At 44.1% G+C, this 18,326-nt stretch overlaps 1 protein-coding gene across 1 annotated transcript in view; it reads right to left on the reverse strand.

Moving 5' to 3' along the window:
* Window positions 1–18,326, reverse strand: part of u2af1 (U2 small nuclear RNA auxiliary factor 1) — a 37,575-nt gene that overhangs the window by 12,095 nt on the left and 7,154 nt on the right. The window contains exons 2-3 of the mRNA XM_055645287.1: window positions 11,286–11,373; window positions 2,486–2,552 (exon numbers count right to left, since the gene is read on the reverse strand). Of these exons, the coding sequence (XP_055501262.1) occupies window positions 2,486–2,552; window positions 11,286–11,373 (155 nt within the window). The remainder of the gene's footprint in view (window positions 1–2,485; window positions 2,553–11,285; window positions 11,374–18,326) is intronic.

An 18,326-nucleotide genomic window follows, 5' to 3' on the forward strand; every position in this document is an offset into this window, starting at 1 on the left:
CCAATATTGGTGGGTACTGTGGACAGTCCAAATTTACAACAGGGTCTGGATTTGGGATGAGGGTGAAGGAATGCAGATTGAATCTTTGGAATTCTCTGCACTAGAATATTTTCAATACAATGGGAATTGAGAGATGCAGGGTTTACACAGGAAAGTGGTGCTGATAAAAGATAAGCCCTGATCCTATTGAACGGTGCGGTAGGCGGGCACAAGAATCGTATCATCTACACACGCTTCATTTGTTGAGAGTCAGCGTGTAAGAGGGAGGTGTGAAATATCAGTTAGCCCACCATTACACCTCTAATTTGGCCATCAAATACATGCAAGGAGAAGACTATCAGATAGGGACAGTAATCTCCATGAATGCAGCCATGACCCAAACATGATCAGTTGTTTCTTTGGTCTGAAAACAGCACCAAACGTATAAAATTATCTCAGGTGGGATAGTATTTAAAATAATTAGCAGAAAACGCCACTGCAGTTGGAGCCTTCCTCCCCCCACCCTCATTCTAGAGAATAGGAGTCTGGAACTCTCTGAAAGGATTTTAGAGAATAAAAAGCTCTCAACATATTAGTTTATTGCACAGAAGTGCTGCAGCTTGTATGTATACAAACTAAAAGCAGTAAAGTGAGATCAGGCTGTATTGCAGCTTTTTAACTGGCATGAATTCGATGGGCTGAATGGTCTCGTCCATTGCCAGATACCTATGATCCCACATTAACCAATACCACAGGTATGTCACAACCTGCCACATAATGAATGAACTAGTGCCCAAATGCCCAGACATCTGAGCCACGTCAGTATATGTTGACGACTGCTCAAGACTCTCCAGCCTCCTGTCACAAACGTCAGTGTGGGTGGGGGCAGATAATGACAAACACACCAAGGTTTCAAAATTAAAACACTTAGCAAAATGACAATGGGAACACACAATAAAAGCCTACCACACAAGACCAGTTTGTGTTATAATATGCATCTGTATGATGCAATGGGATGTCACCCACCCGATTAGTACAAGTCACATCAAACTAAAACAGACTTGGTCAATCGAGGACACTGCAACCTTGTAATTACTTATTATTCACATCCTGCCTGCAATCATTTCATTTCACATTCCATGGATAGGACACAAGAGAGGCATGATCAGTTTTATCATCTCCTGTACTTGTCTTAATGGGACATACAAACATGTTACAGATAACAGCAGCTCAACCCTGACCGTCCCTATGGTCAGGTGTCTCTCGTGATAACAGTGGCTCTACCCTGAGCTTCCCTTTGGTCAAGTGTTTCTCACTCCATGGAGGAAATTCATCAATCAGCTTGTTGACTGTTGTACCCCCCCACCCCCTCCCCACCCCCACACAGAGCTGTCCGCACCGCATGCAGCCACTGCCCTGACTAGAAACCCAAGTAACAGATATTCAGTGGGGAAAAAGCCCTTAAATAACCACTTACTCAATAGATTGCGAGTTTCCTAACTTCAGATTGATTAACACCTGCTTTGTGACTAATGTGTGCGGATGGGGCAGTTTATAAGACAAGGCAGCAGAGTGAAAGTGGGCCTTAATCCAGTGGACCAGGATAGCTAGAGATCAGCATGCACCAGAAACACTGAACTAGGGTCACCAAGATGCGTTTTAAATTTACACCTTGTCCAAACTGCAGAAGGGTCAAGTCTAAATCCAAGTGAACCAGTGCCTAGTCACTTATAGCCCGAGTTACATTATGTACAAGGTTCAATTAATTTAACTCATCCTTGAGCTTACCCCAATAGCAACAATTACTTTAGTCTTTGATATATACACAGTTACACAACTGAGCTGCACTTAACATGAAAAGTTGAACTAATACTTTTAGTTTCCTATTTTCAGAAGGAAATCAGATTGTGGTTTTAGGAAAATATCAGATCTGTGCGGCTGTCCTGATGTGTGGCAGATCTGTTATATTGTAAATACAATTTACATTTAAATAGTTTTATAAAACATACTAGATACTAGGAAGTCTCATCTCTATCATCTGCCTTTAACTGCACATATTATTTATTTTTTTTAAATAGTATTTCAGACTGCGATGAGCAGGAGCGAACTTCTCATCTTGACTACGATTACTTTAAAAAGTAATTATATTGCTGAAACGCCTACCCAATCTTTTCTATATGGATGGTCTGTTGTGACCCCTGGTCCAAGGCTCAGATGCACCACGATCCGAAGATATCTGGTGCAACATTCTAGCCCCTGGATCAAGTTTAGTCTAAACACGAGCACTCAACATCAATTGCTCGTTAGTGTTTGGTCTCGTGCTCCAGTCTTTGCCAACAAAACACACCCTCCTCCCCCAGATCATCCTCACTCACACATTGTACCTTCACACATACAAGACTTTTCTCAAGCTATATTATTACAAGTACTGAACAGGATGACAAAACACACATCCTCCTGACTGTAAATACAACTGGACAACCTGCAAATGCGTTTGTTAACTTACAGTGGAAACCGTCTGCTGTCTGGGTACAGTTTTGAGGGTTACGGTATAAGTTCAAGAGCGCAATGGTCTGAAATACAAAATGTAACAAGTTTTGACACCACATCTCAAAAGAAATTCCAACTTAAAACCTATTTCACACCCTTTGACTCAAGGATAGACAGCATGGGGAGCTGAAAAGAAAACGTTAATCCCTTTAGTGACGAGTCTTCCTTTTCATCAGAACTTGTCTGACAAAGCTGTGAAGATATGGAGATATCACGATATAACAGCAGCAGGACTACTAGCTCACAACTCAGAATAGTAAGTCTGCCTGGAAAGTGGCAGCTCACAAACACACATGATAACGTGCACCATCTACAAACCCATTTGCCTTTCTAGTGCATTTCATTTGTAAACAGGTCAGGAAGTGTAGCCACAGGACCACTGTATTTAACAACGGCAGACTCTCGCCCTGGCACACGGCCTCATGGTCCCTCAATGCGGTCACAACTGTCCTACTTGTAATTTTATACCATGAGATCCCCACAAATTTGAGGAGAATTGAGGTTATGCGGAATGAAAATACTGGTCTTGAGTTGTTGGCGTCTCTCAGCAAAGCATGATACTGAAAGTCTCTACTTACCTTATATGTTGGCATTGCTGAACACCTAGGTGCCCTTGCTCTTCAGCACTCACTAACCAGGGGTTGATGTTTTCTGAGACATTTCATTAATGTCACATTGATTGTGCTCAGCTTTCCAAACTCTGGAGACTGGAAGAGGACTTATGGGTCCCCATAAAGATGGCACCAACTTACACAATATACACACACACACACACACACACACAGATGCCAATAGTAGTGCTGTTTGGGAATGGAACATCAAGCCCTGGATCAATGCTCATTTTATGGTTACTCTTCACCTTTGCTTGAACTGGTCTGAATTCAGGTGAGACCGATAGCTAGTGCTCTACAAAACGGCCAAACCCCAGATCTGCAATGGCGGGACTTACAGTGTGAGCCGTCTGCCGTCTGCGCACTATTTTGGGGATTACGGTAGATGTTTTGAATCAAGATGGTCTGCAGAAGAAAAAAAGGAAATCCCATTGGCTGCTGCACATAATGGTGAGGACTGTGGAGTGGAGAGAACTCTGACACCATCACAAACAATGCTACATTCATGAGGCTACGCAGCATACAGCTCAATGCAATAGGGCAGTGGAGAGGTAAAGATGCAGCGAGAGTCAGTGGGGTGGCAAGAAACCTTTAAATGAACTGGAAATTGTTATTTTCCATCCGCATTGTGTTCCTTGGATGGCCTTAGAGGCAGCGTTCTGTTGCCCTTCAAGCATTGGAACAAAAATCAAAAACGTCTACATTTAAAATCAGCTGTGAATAGTTTTAACATAAGCAGTATGGGGAGTAATGACAATGATGTCCCTACAGCCCACATCCCAAAGTGTGTGGACTGGACACTCACTACAGGTTGTGAATGGATACACATTGTAAAGTGGTTTGGCCAGTAAATGTATGCAGATACCATCCTGCAAATAAACTACTTCACCCGCCATCAGAAGAATTCAAAATGGAGAAGTTGCAGCAAGTGTGTGTTGTTGTTGGGGGTTGGGAGATAAAGACGGGGAGAGTTGGGAGGAGGAGGAGATGGATTCGGTACAATTCATGTACAGGAAAGTTGACTGCTTTCCTTTCCTTGTAGCCTGGTGCATTTCAGATTCGGAGTTGCGTGGGGGCTCCCGTCTCATCTGGAAATTGATTGAAATTATGATGTGTAGGAAGGAACTACAAATGCTGGTTTACACCGAAGATAGACAAAATGCTGGAGTAACTCAGCGTGATAGACAGCATCTTTGGATAGAAGGAATGGGTGCGTTTCGGGTCATGACCTTTCTTCAGACAGACAGAAATTATGATGTTCAACTTAAATGGGGACATCATGTATTGCATCGTAAAGTCAACATACTGTGGAAAGTACAGCTACGCAGTTTCACTAGTAGAATGTTCTGGCAACTTGTTGAGATAGCTAATACTGATGTTTGAACAACAATGTCTATGCACCTCCTAGAAAGGCCAGTGGATAAGAATCACAAACCATGAACACGAGCCAATTTCTTCTCACGATATAGCAAATCACCGTATTGTCCCACCATCAGGAAAGGAAATCAGTTGCAGGTCACCACAATCACTCAACCTTGCCCACTCTGGCTAGCACTAATCAATAGTGGGTGGAGACCATTTCACCGCTGAATCACAAGCAGCTAGATGATCCCAAATGACCAGTTTCATAAAGCACTTGAGAAATAAAAAAAGGCTACTCTGAATTTGGACAGCACCACTGTTAATGCACTATTAACCCCAAACTTCACCTGCATTAACAATGCTAATATGAACAAAAAATCTTAATTCTCCCAGCAAAAGGTGAATACGAATGGATGATTTCCAATGAATTTGCAGAGATAAGCCATTAGAAAAGGTTCCCATGAGCAGAACTGATAGGAAATATGCATGTGCATTCCATCCAAAACAGTTGAAGGATATCTTACTAGATTTATACGGCTAAACATTATGTCGATATGAATGTTTAAGCATTTCCACATTGGTCTCCCACACAAAGGTCTGCACTAACACATTTAGAAGAAACATTTCATGAGCAGCATTAAGATGAAACGGCAGATAAAAAGCAGAGAATGAGAAGTGACTCTCAGCAACGCACACCCCATAATGGCCCTTCTAGTAGGTTTCCAAATAAATCCATTAATGGTGTCAAATCAAAACATGAACCACAACTTGGCAGCAAGGGAAAGTTTATTTCATTATTTGTTCACAGAATTTGGAAACAGCAGATTAAAAAAACAATTCCTGTCCTTTCAAAACTGAGTGGCTTGCTAGGTCCAGAACCAGGGGCCACAGTTTAAGAATAAGGAGTAAGCCATTTAGAACGGAGACGAGGAAACACTTTTTCTCACAGAGAGTGGCGAGTCTGTGGAAGTCTCTGCCTCAGAGGGCAATGGAGGTTCTCTGGATGCTTTCAAGAGAGAGCTAGATAGGGCGCTTAAAAATAGCGGAGTCAGGGGATATGGGGAGAAGGCAGGAACGGGGTACTGATTGGGGATGCTCAGCCATGATCACATTGAATGGTGGTGCTGGCTCGAAAGGCCAAATGGTAACTCCTGCACCTGTTGTCTATTGTTACTTCAGAGGGCAATGAAGAATGAATGACCAATTGTGCATGTTCCCTGACTTATCTACAGCCCGTACATGGGATCAGTCAGAAGGAGACAAGCGAATCGTCCAGGTTAGAACAGTTCACAGAATTGGAGTGGGGGGGGACACATGTGTAGAATCACATAGGCTAGGCCAAGTAAAGACAGGTTTTGGAAAAGACCTCGGAGTGCATAGACACTGTCTAAAGAAGGGTCTCGACCCAAAACATCACCTATTCCATTTCTACAGAAATGCTGTCTGAGCTGCTGAGTTACTCCAGCTTTTGGTGTCTATCCTTGGATTAAACCAGCATCTGCAGTTCGTTCCTGCACAGGGCCTGTTTACATGCTGTATAGCACTACAACTCTAAACACAACCAGCAGCCCAGCATTCAATGGTGATTATTACCTACATTTATACTAATCCTTGCCCGTGCCGGCCAAGATGCTCCATCTACACTGGTCCCACCTGCCTGCGTTTGGCCCATATCCTCCAAACCTGTCCAAATGTCTCAAATCTTGTTATAGTACATTCTCATCCAAATTGTTGATATCAACCAAACAGCTCTGGGCCTAGCATCGATCCCCGAGGCACACCACGAATCACAGGCCACCGGTCTAAAAAACACATTCAACCATCACCTTCTGCTTCCTCCCTTAAAGTAAATCCTCTATCCAGTCGGCCAGCTTTCCCTTTATCCCATGCAATCTAAACTTCCTGAGCAGCCTACTGTGCAGAACCTTCCATGAAGTCCATATAGACAACATCGACAGCTTTCCCCTCAACCTTTTTGGTTACTTCTTCAAATAACTCACAAGATACGATCTCTCATGTGCAAAATTATGCTGACCATCCTAATCAGTCCCTGTCTATCCAAATGCATTTACATCACAACATTAGCCACCTGTTTTCAGGCAACTCACCCGGACGTTGAGATAGATACCCTCCATCTATCTCAGCCAGAGTAACAGCAAATTCTTCTCTATCTTCCCAGTGTCCTTGGATATATCTGATCAGGTCCAGGAGATTTATCTACCTTCATACCCCTTAGGAGTCAAAAACCTGCTCAACCATAATACTGACGGTCCTCTGGACCAGTAATTTCTAACCTGGGGTCAAATGGCCCTAAAGGGGCCATGGCAAATTTCATGGTGGCCATAGAAAAATTTGGGGATTTAGGGGGCCACAAGTTCAATGAAGTCCACTTTTTTCCCGCTAATAATGTCAGGGGTGGGGGCACAGAAAAATTAAAGAGCCCAAGGGGACCATGAACTAAAAAAGGTTGGGAACCACTGCTCTAGACATCTCCATTAACTGTCTCAAGTCCCCCAGTCTTCATGTCTTTCTCCATGCAGAAATACTCATTGAGGACCTTGCCTATCTCCTGCAGATCCACAGAAATGACTGCTTGGGGTTCTGAAGGGCCCTATTCTCTCTCTCTAGTTAACTGCATCCCTTTTATGTACAGAAAATCTCTGGATTTTCATTAACATTATCTGCAAGATGGTGCATAGTCTTCTATTCATTGGCTATTCAAATGCTCTTTGGTGTTACATTTCTGTAATGTGATGTTTCGGTGTTGGCCTTCACTAACCCTTCCAGCCGTGCATTTCATATGTCAACCCCTCCTCAGATGGTCTCTAAACTTCCCACCCCACGCCTCTTTCCTGCAATTGTAGACACATTTGTGATGGGGGGGGGGGGGGGGGGGGGGGGGGGAAATCAAACCTTTGTCTACACCATATCCCTTATCTTTGTATTCCTCCGTCAGCTCCAAGGAAAACAAATCCAGCCTAGCCAATCTCTCTTCACAACTGAAACATTCCACCCAAGCTTCATTCCTACAAACACTTCTACGCTCTATCAACTGCGATCATGACTTTGTCAATTTGGGGGCAGGGCCTGCACCTATGTTTTATAAGCCTGTACCACAACCTCTCTGAACTTATATTCTAGGTCCCAGTTAATGGCAGCTAACATCCACATGATACTTGTCCAGATGAGTAGGTAGACAAAAATGCTGGAGAAACTCAGCGGGTGCAGCAGCATCTATGGAGCGAAGTAAAAGGTGACGTTTCGGGTTGAGACACTTCTTCAGACTGAATTTCTCCAGCATTTTTGTCTACCTTTGACTTTTCCAGCATCTGCAGTTCTTGTTTAAACACTTTGTCCAGATGAGCCGTCACTAATGATGACAATGATAAAATTATCGGATTCTCAACCAAACTATTTGGTTTACTAACGCTTTAGGAAATAAAATCTGTCACCTTAAACCCAGTGTGCTGTGCTATGGGCCTGGAGTCACAGTGGAAGCAACTGCCCTCTGCAATAAACCAGCAACCCACTCTGCTCAGGGGAAATTTAGTTTTTAGAGAACAAATGGCATTCAGAAGGAGCAATGAGAATCCCAGGCTGTGACTTGATTGTTCCATAGTCACCACTCAGACAATGCCTCTGCCTCCTTGCTGAAATGAATGAGTAATTCAGAAATAAAAGATAGAAACATAGAAAATAGAAAAATAAGCACAGTCAGAGAATAAATCATGCAGGTGGACTGATTTGCAGATTCCCATAAAATCTTCCAAAACAGAAGCGCAAAATTAAAAAGAAAAAAACAGGATGAAATTTTAATTTGTTTTGCACCAACTTAAGAAAGCCCTCAACAAAAGTATCACTGTTAAGACAATAAGAGATTCAACTGGTCAAGTCATCAGGATCTAATCACTCACACTGATGCTCTAGCAATCATTCAAAGGCCACAAAAGACGCTCATTAATAATAACAGAACCTGTGGAGAAATGGTATGAGTACAAAAAAGTGGATACATGTCATTCCACTGACTTTAAAGACAAATTTGGAACATACTCCTGCTGTCTGCAATCTGGAGTAACCTCATGGATGTTGCAAGGAATCTCAGTATCACTCTAACCATACTCCCTTATCCACTTGATGCAACCCTCAACCCAAAGTCATTGTAAAGCAGCAGCACCCAGAATGAGAACATGCATTAAATTAGTACTCCTCTTAGAGCCGTTGTCTGGGGAAAAAAACCCGGCATTTCAACAGTTAATTCAGTAATGGTGCATATTAAGGCAAAAATAGAAATTTTCCACTCCAGCTATTCAAACAGCGTGGGTGCAATGTGATGCAACAGTGCAATTACAAAGCACGCATGTCCAATACAAGTCAGCGATGGACTAGCAGCACCGACTGATCTGAAACATTCAGGTCTTTTTCTATCTGCGAAAGGACAAGGCAAAGAAAATCAAAAAAACATGGAAAAAAAGTTAAGATTGACACAAAAAGCTGGAGTAACTCAGCGGGACAGGCAGCATCTGTGGAGAACATGGATAGGTGACGTTTCACAGAGTGCTGGAGTAACTCAGCGGGTCAGGCAGCATCTGTGTAGAACATGGATAGGTGATGTTTCACACTGTGCTGGAGTAACTCAGCGGGACAGGCAGCATATCTCGAGAGAAGGAATGGGTGACGTTTCAGGTCGAGATCCTTCTTCAGACTTAGTTAAACTTAGTTAAATTATTTAACAAAGCTCAAATTGAATTAAGATAGTTTTCACATTGCAAAAAGCATTTAATTGGGGGGTGGGGAAGGAAAAATTAGGCATAAAGGGACATGGATAATAGCTCCAGAACTTCCCAAACAAATAAATTTGCCATGTGGCAATGTAGACGTCTCCCAACACACATTGGTACTGTACAGCCACACCATTCTCCTTCTGGCCCAAAGTCCCACAGAATTAAATCAGCATTCTACACCATGCAATTATTCTATAATGAAGGCATTCAAAAGAAAACCAAAACTCCAGGCACAGCACCAGTAGTTAAAGGCTTCATCTCTAAGTTTTCCACCCAACCTTCACTGGAGCCATTTGTCTTTTAAGAATAAGGGGTAAGCCATTTAGAACGGAGACGAGGAAACTTTTTCCTCACAGAGAGTGGTGAATCTGTGGAATTCTCTGCCTCAGAGGGCGGTGGAGGCAGGTTCTCTGGATGCTTTCAAGAGAGAGCTAGATAGGGCTAGAGAGCTAGAGTCAGGGGATATGGGGAGAAGGCAGGAACGGGGTACTGATTGGTGATGATCAGACATGATCACATTGAATGGCTCGAAGGGCCGAATGGCCTACTCCTGCACCTATTGTCTATTGTCTTTTCAATAAGGCTGGACTTTCTTTCCACAATGTTAGAAGAAAGCCGAGCAACCCAAACATGTCATAATCTGGTTACAGAGCTCACCTCTTAAACCTGCTGCCATTGTTCTTTTAATGATATTCACCAAGACGGTGATGGGGGTGAGATTAGGCAGAGATATGTTGATATTCTCGGGCATGTCAATATTAAGGAGGTGGTGTTGGATGTCTTGAAAAACATTAAAGTGGATAAGTCTCAAGGCTTGAAGGTAGATAAAAATGCTGGGGAAGCTCAGTGGGTGAGGCAGCATCTATGGAGCGAACGAATAGGTGACGTTTCGGGTCAAGACCCGTTTTCAGTCTGATGAAGGGTCTCGACCCGAAACGTCACCTATTCCTTTGCTCCATAGATGCTGCCTCACCCGCTGAGTTTCTCCAGCATAGCTACCTTTTTCCAGCATCTGCAGTTCCTTCTTAACCAAGTCTCAAGGCTTGATGAGATCTTGGTTTGGTATATACGTGATCTACTGCAGAGTTACTCCAGCACCTTGTGGGATTTTTTAGTAAACCAGCATCTGGTTTCTAAACGTAGCAAATTTGTAAATTGCAAAATTATAAAGTTCTGGATAGTGAGGAAGGTTAAGAAAAGATACAGTAGGATATGGATCTGTTGGAAATCAGTAGAAGTTTCCCAGCCTCAAATGTCATCTATCCATGTTCTCCAGGGATGCTACCGGACCCACCCAGTTAATTCAGTATTGGTCTTTCTTTGGTCGTTCCTTGGTTCTACATCATTACTATAGGAACCAGCTACCCAGTCAATAGAAACAGGACTAACTGGATATTTCAATGGGCATCAGGTGCTATTGATAAAACAGGAGCACGACATTGCATGTCATGTGGATTCAGTTAGCAAGGCAGGTCGGCTAATTCTGGGCTCTACAGGACATTGAGAAAGTATTCAGACCCCCTACACTTTATCCACATTTAGTTGCATTTTGAATTTAATCCATTTTAAAACAAGGCTGTAACATAACAAAATCTGGAAATTGTGAAGGGGTGTGAATATTTTCTGAATGCATTGTATGAAGCAAATGATGGTTGAGGGGGTCATCCTGATCGAACGAGGCCGGCACCATTGTGGAGTGGAAAACCAGGCTAAGCTTTTAGCCACTCGTGAAGCTACCATTGGATTCAGATCTGAAATTGCCCGAGAGTCAACAATGCCAAGTTGGAAGATGATGACAATTCCCGCATGAGAAGCACGGCACAGCAATAACAACGCATGGTCCCAGAGGCACACCAACCCAGGATTCTTTTATTTCAATAGGACAGGTACAAAAGACAAAATAGATTTTTAAGAATGATCAGTGGCAATAATGTGCATGATTCTTATGATAGCTGAGTGAAGAGCTTTTAAACCAATGGACACCAAACTGATGCAGGCTCACCTGACTGAATGTGGGCTTGTTGTGCAAACGAGAACATCGGTCTCCATGACGACACGCTCCGATTTTAAAATAGAATGAACAGTTGACCCTGTGAAAGAGAACATCTTTTATCAGTACACCAATGAGTCAGAGAAAAAGGAAAAATCACTGGAGGACCTCACAGTAAGTCAGCCGGCATCTGTGGAGGCAATGGGAAACTCCAGGTTTTAGGTAAAGACCCTGCATCAAGACTGAATTGGTTTACTCCACTCAGTGCCCCCCCCCCCCCTTGAGAGAACAAGCTCAATCGCATTTATTTGACTTTAGCTGTCCATATCCCTCCAAACCTTTCCATGTAACTTCCTGCATGCATCTTAAACAGTGTAACTGTACACACAGGATCTGGATAATCTGCCAACATTATGTTGAATGACAGAGCCTGCTTAAAGAATCAAATGGCCTGCTCCTGCTACCAAATTCCACGTAAATGGCAATGAAAGTGTTTCTATCCCTGTGCGTTCCATTCTCTCCACCTGCGCCCTCTCAGCAATAGAAAATTGCTCACAATTCTCACTTTGCCACTTGTGACGAAGGGCTATTAGGGTCATAAGTGAAAGGAGCCAAATTCTAAGTCTGCTTCACAATTCAATCATGGCCGATCTATCTCCCCCTCCTAACCCCATTCTCCTGCCTTCTCCCCATATCCCCAACACCCGTACTAATCAAGAATATGTCTGTCTCTGCCTTAAAAATAATCATTGAATATCTATTGATCCAATTCATTAACTGCTTGTCTCCACATACTGCTCAACTCACCAAATACTTCTAGCACTATTTTCATTACAGATTTCCAGAATCAACAGCTTTTTGTTGCTCAATAGCAGAATGGATTTCTAGCTCCTGTATAGAAAGAACTGCATTTGTGCTTGGACCACTGCTGTTCCAAACTTGTATCAACGATTCAGACTTGGACATCAAATACCAAGTTTAAATTTATAGATTCTACCAATTGTTTTAGAAAGGTCATCAGGGAAGAGATAGATAACATTGCAGATGACTACAACTAATTGCATCAAATACAAATAGCAAGTTAAATTTAACAGACAAATGAGGCAGTTAAATGAGGCAGTTAAATTCCCTACAGTCGTGCCAGAAAGTCGATAAACAGCTGCGCAGACACGACTTAAACCTCATCTCCTGTGCCCGCACATGCTCCTCAGACCGCAATTTGCTGCATGCTGTTGGGATAAAGGTACACCTTGTTGAAGATTATATGACAGTATGAAGAATTCCTTGCAGGCCAGAGGGACAGATCATTACTGTTTCATGCGTGAATGCGTTTCCCAGCAGGGATGCAAGTCAATGGATGCCACTGGACTTTCCCCCACGTTTAAAAATCCTGCAACTATGGGGACATTGGAGTTAGTTCCTTGTAATGATGAACAGATACATTATTGGATATGGAAATGTGATGTGTAAGTTACTGAGCTTCTGTTCTAGATACAATGACATTGTTCCAAACATCACAATGTAACTATAATACATTTTATACCAAATGGAAAGAAGAAGCTAATACAAGACCTTCAACTTGCACACAATTTGTTTTAGATTAGATTATCAAAAGTTTTTCAACAAAGCTCCAAAATGACGTAATTGGCTCCAGAGCACTTCAGGACCAAGGCTACAAAATATTGTATAAATTATGCTTTTCCGCTCGGCACAGAGAACTTAAAGGCACCGGCCGCCATTCAGGCAACCTTGGCCATTCTGATTAATCCCCATACAGAAGGCCAGTTTGAAGTGCGCAAGGCCCATGGAGCAGTTGTGTGGGTTCAGTCACACAGCCACGAGCACTGGTCAATGTTCACACTGGAGGATGGCAGCATTCCCCAGGGAACATCTTCTGCTGAGATTGTGATGTTCAATTCCTTTTCCCATTTACATTTTACACAAAATGTAGTTTTAGCTTGACATTCCATTAAACTATGGTAAAGTTTAGAAATAATCCTTGATGTTTTTTGATGATATGCATTAACTATCGCTTCTACCATTGGATTCCTTTTTTCTAGTGCCTCCCTTTTTACTTTTTTATTGTAATAATCTCTCAGTTGGGGGTATCTAACGACTTTCTGGCACGACTGTAGGGAATTTAACCGCCTCATTTGTCTGTTAAATTTAACTTACTGCCTGTCCCGCTGAGTTACTCCAGCACTTTGTGTCTACATTTGGTGTAAACCAGCATCTGCAGTTCCTTCCTACAGAGCGACCGCGGGTAAAGGTGAGGCTGGGTCTGGGAACAGCGGCACTGCTGCTCCGGGCCTGCGGAGAGGGAGATGTGCTGGACCCGGGGCACGGACTAGGCTGCAGCCTCGGCCTCTCCCTTCCCCGGCTCCAGACCGCTCGCCCCCACCCCCCCCAACAGCCCCCCGCCTCAAGTACAACTTCATCGTCGACATGGTGGAGAAAACGGGGCCAGCGGTGGTTTACATCTAGATCCTCGGGAGAGTGGGGGGGGGGATATAGGGATGGGGAGGGGGGGGGGGGGGGGGAGTGGGAGAGGTAGGGACTGGGGGATAGTTGGAGTGGCGGGGGGGGGGGGGGGAGTGGGAGAGGGGGGGGGGAGTGGGAGAGGGTAGGGACTGGGGGATAGTTGGAGTGGGGGGGGGGGAGATAGAGGGGGGTGGGGGGGGGAGTGGGAGAGGTAGGGACTGGGGGGGATAGTTGGAGTGGCGGGGGGGAGATAGAGGGGGGGGGGGAGTGGGAGAGGTAGGGACTGGGGGATAGTTGGAGAGGCTGGGGGGGGGGGGGAGAGGGATGGGGAAAAATGGGGAGAGGAACTCGTTATCGCGGCTTCACTGCAAGGCGTACTTTTAGAATGGAAACGGAAGAGGAATTTCTTGTCAGAGGGTGGTGAATCTGTCGAATTAGTTGCACAGAAGGCTGTGGAGGCCAAGTCAATGGATATTTAAAAGCGGAAATTGCTAGGATCTTGATTAGTGTGGGAGCCAGGGGTTATGGAGAACAGGCAGGGGAATGGGGTTGAGAGGGAAAGATAGGTCCGCCACGACTGAATGGCGGAGTATACTTGATGGACGAAATTGCCCAATTCTGCTCCTTTAACTTAAGAACATTTGTCAGCATTTGGCTCATATGTGTCTGAACCCATCTAAACTATATACCTGCACAGATCAGATGGGGAGCTTTATGCAGAGGTTGGTGCGTATATGAAATGAGCAGTCAGAGATGGAGGCGGAGGCAACTACAACTAGAGGTTTAGAAAAACCATTGAGACAGGTACATGGTTGGGAAAGGAATAGGATTATGAAGCAAATTAGGAAAAATACAATTTGCACGGATAAGCAACTTGGCCAGCGTGGGCTAGTCCGGCCCATTGTGTGTTGTATGCCTCCATCACTCCCTCTATTTTCTGCACAGCTAATCAAGGCAAGAATTCTGTAGGCATTCTAAAACACCATACGAATCTATGCTGCCACCTTCAGGTTTGCTTCGAAGTACACTTCAAAGAAATCCCTACAGAATTGTTGAAGATGATAATCAGGGACTGTCAATTTTGGCTTTCAGTTCCATTCATTTTTTTCAATTTTGCTAGTTTAATTTAGTCATCACCATTCGGAACTTGCTCTCCTCAGCGCCTCCAAGAAATCTGGCCAAACCTTTGTGGCTAAAAGCAACTAATGGAGGAACAATATAGTGACTTGGGAGAAATGTTACCGTGAAAAATAAAAATTTCATGGTGCAGGAGGAAATATTAGCACAGAAGAATTTTGGCAAACAGGAAAATGAAAATAGACATTTTCTTTTTGCTGCTTGGCAAGATGCAAGTGATGTGCCACCGGAACCGATGTTGCAGTTTCAATTTTTTACATTGTATATTAATTTACTTGGATAAAGGCACTGAAGATACGATTGATCAATTATCGATGACAGTAGTTAGCCGGGCAGAAAAGAGGCAAATCAATTAAATCCAGGGACAGTGGGGATAGGCTAATAGAGCTCATGAATACACGTGTGGTAAAACGCGCGCAGGTGGTAAAATACCGGCGTGCGGTAAAATACACACTCGTGGTAAAATAGACGCGCGTGTGGTAAAATACACGCGTGCGGTAAAAATACACACTCGTGGTAAAATACACGCGTGCGGTAAAATACACACTCGTGGTAAAATACACACTCGTGGTAAAATAGACGCGCGTGTGGTAAAATACACGCGTGCGGTAAAATACACACTCGTGGTAAAATACACAAGCATGGGGTAAAATACACGCGTGCGGTAAAATACACGCGTGGTAAAATACACAAGCATGGGGTAAAATACACAAGCATGGGGTAAAATACACGCGTGCGGTAAAATACACACTCGTGGTAAAATACACAAGCATGGGGTAAAATACACGCGCGTGGTAAAATACACAAGCATGGGGTACAATACACGCGCGGTAAAATACGCGCGTGGTAAAATATACGCGTGTGGTAAAATACCTAGCGGCGTGATTTATGGCCCAAACATCTGTCACAGAATGATCATACCAAAGAGGGAGGTCTTTCAGCCCATGCAGACCACTGGCTCTTCGCGCTGGAGCCATCAGCTGGTCCCAATCCCCACCCACTCCAACAAATTTTCTTTTCAGACACTTATGAACAGTACATATAAATCTCTACTACTGCATTTGACATGTAAAAATCACCTTAATTCGATGTTCTCCGATTCTTTATTCCATCTCCCATCTACAGGAAGCGCTGCTATAATTCAATTCCGGCCTTTGTAAGAAACCTCACATTGTGGAAGATTGAGTTATTAAAAACTTGACAATGGAGACATGGTGAAGGAAGGAACTGCAGATGCTGGTTTAAAACAAAGATAGACACTAAATGCTGGCGTAACTCAGCAAGACAAGCAGCATCTCTGGAGAGAAGGAATGGGTGACGTTTCAGGTCGAGACCCTTCTTCAGACTGATGTCAGGGGAGAGAGATTGATAGATAAGGAAGTGTACGGTGTGAAAATAGAACAAAGGGAATGTAGATCAAGGAAAATGTAGAATGGATCATTGTTGGCTGGGAGAAGGTAACAACAAGGCAGAGATAAAATGTAGTCGGAGACAGTAAGACTGGTCGGAGAACTGGGAAGGGGGAGGGATGGAGAGAGAGGGAAAGCAAGGATTACTTGAAGATAAAGAAGTCAATGTTCATACCGCTGGGGGTGTAAGCTGCCCAAGCGAAATAAGAGGTATTGTTCCTCCAATTTGCGCTGGGCCTCACTCTGAATATGGAGGAGGCCCAGGACAGAAAGGTCAGTGCGGGAATGGGTGGGGGAGTTAAAGTGTTTAGCAACCGGGAGATCAGGTTAGGCAGACTTAGCGGTGGTGTTCAGTGAAACAATCGCTGAGCATTTGCAGGTGGAAGTGAACCTCGGCCTCATCTGAAAAGACTGATGGGGTCTCTTGGACGGAGTCGAGGGGGGGGGGGGGGGGGGGGGGGGGGGGGGAAGTATAAGGACAGGCGTTGCATCTCCTGTGGTTGCATGGGGAAAGTACCTGGGGAGGGGTTGGTTTGTGTGCTAAGGGACAAGTGGAGATGGGAAGAGGTGGCTAGTGGATCCTGTTGGAGGTGGCGAAAATGTTGGAGGATTATGTGCAGATGATGTGCAACAGCTGATGAGGTGGAAGGCGAGGACTAGGGAGTCTGACCCTGTTAGGACTGGGGGGAGGGGGAGCAAGAATGGAGCTGTGGGATATCGAGGAGACCCTAGTGAGGGCCTCATCTATGATGGAAGAGCGGAACCCCCGTTCCCTAAAGAATGAGGACACCTGGTATGGAAGAAAGAGGATTAGAGGCTAAAGAGTTTCAGACGCAATAACTCGCAGGTTATTTCGCCCTCAGAAGTTGCAAGCACGTCTTTTTATTAGCTGCATGTTTATTTTTGGTATTGCTCGCTAAAAATGGTGAATGTTACGTTGCTTAATAGAGTACCATTGCACAAATGTCAATAGAAGCGACTACTGACAATTTCAATGGCTACCCTTGAAATTGCATCTTGAGACAACGACATCTGATCGCCACAGAGAGGTTACTTCCCTAGACTGTTGTTCCCACACCCTCAATACAGCTGTTTTTCTGCAGGTCAATTTCAGTGTTTCCTTTCAAAATTGTGTTTTCGCCAATTCAGCCTCCGTAAGGCAAACAGTGTTACCTTATTCACTCTTATTATATCCTAAAGCTAAAGAAACATGCATTATAACAGGTACACAAAAATGCTGGAGAAACTCAGCGGGTGCAGCAGCATCTATGGAGCGAAGGAAATAGGCAACGTTTCGGGCCAAAACCCTTCTTCAGGCTGCATTATAACAGAACTGCCTGCAGTCTAGACCCTGCATCAGCCTCCAGCAATCCAGTCACAGACTGAAATCAACAGCAGTCTGGTCCCTGGCCCACCAGGGCCCTGCCTCCAGCACCATCTCCATTAAACCCACCAAATCCTTGTCTTCACCCTCTCCCCCCCCAAATCAAGCACACCACGACCCTGCCTCCCCTCTTCAAGCTCACCAGGACTCTCTCCATTCTACCCCTTTGTAGCTCACCAGATTCATAGAAAAATTTACATTTAATGAAAGATGTAATAAAAAATACAGGGTTCGAAAGCCAAAACCTCCATTTGCTCCACCTGACCCACAGAGTTCATGCAGCAGTTTGTTTTTGGTCTAGATTCCTGCACCTGCAATCCCTTGTGCCATAGTGGAGTAGAATTAGGCCATTCAGCCCATCATGTCTATTCCACCATTCAATCATGGCTGATCTATCTCTCCTTCCTAACCCCATTCTCCTGCCTTCTCCCCATAACCCCCGACACCTGTACTAATCAAAAATCTATCTATCTCTGTCCTACAAAAATCCACTGACCTGGCTTCTACAGCCTTCTGTGGCAAAGAATTCCAGATTCACCACCCTCTGACTAAAGAAATTCCTTCTCATCTCCTTCCTAAAAGAACGCCCTTTATTTCTGAGTTTTAGAGTCTCCCCCTAGTGAAAACATCCTCTCCACATCC

Source organism: Leucoraja erinacea, chromosome 13 (genome assembly GCF_028641065.1).
Source record: "Leucoraja erinacea ecotype New England chromosome 13, Leri_hhj_1, whole genome shotgun sequence".
Taxonomy (NCBI): Eukaryota; Metazoa; Chordata; class Chondrichthyes; order Rajiformes; family Rajidae; genus Leucoraja; species Leucoraja erinaceus.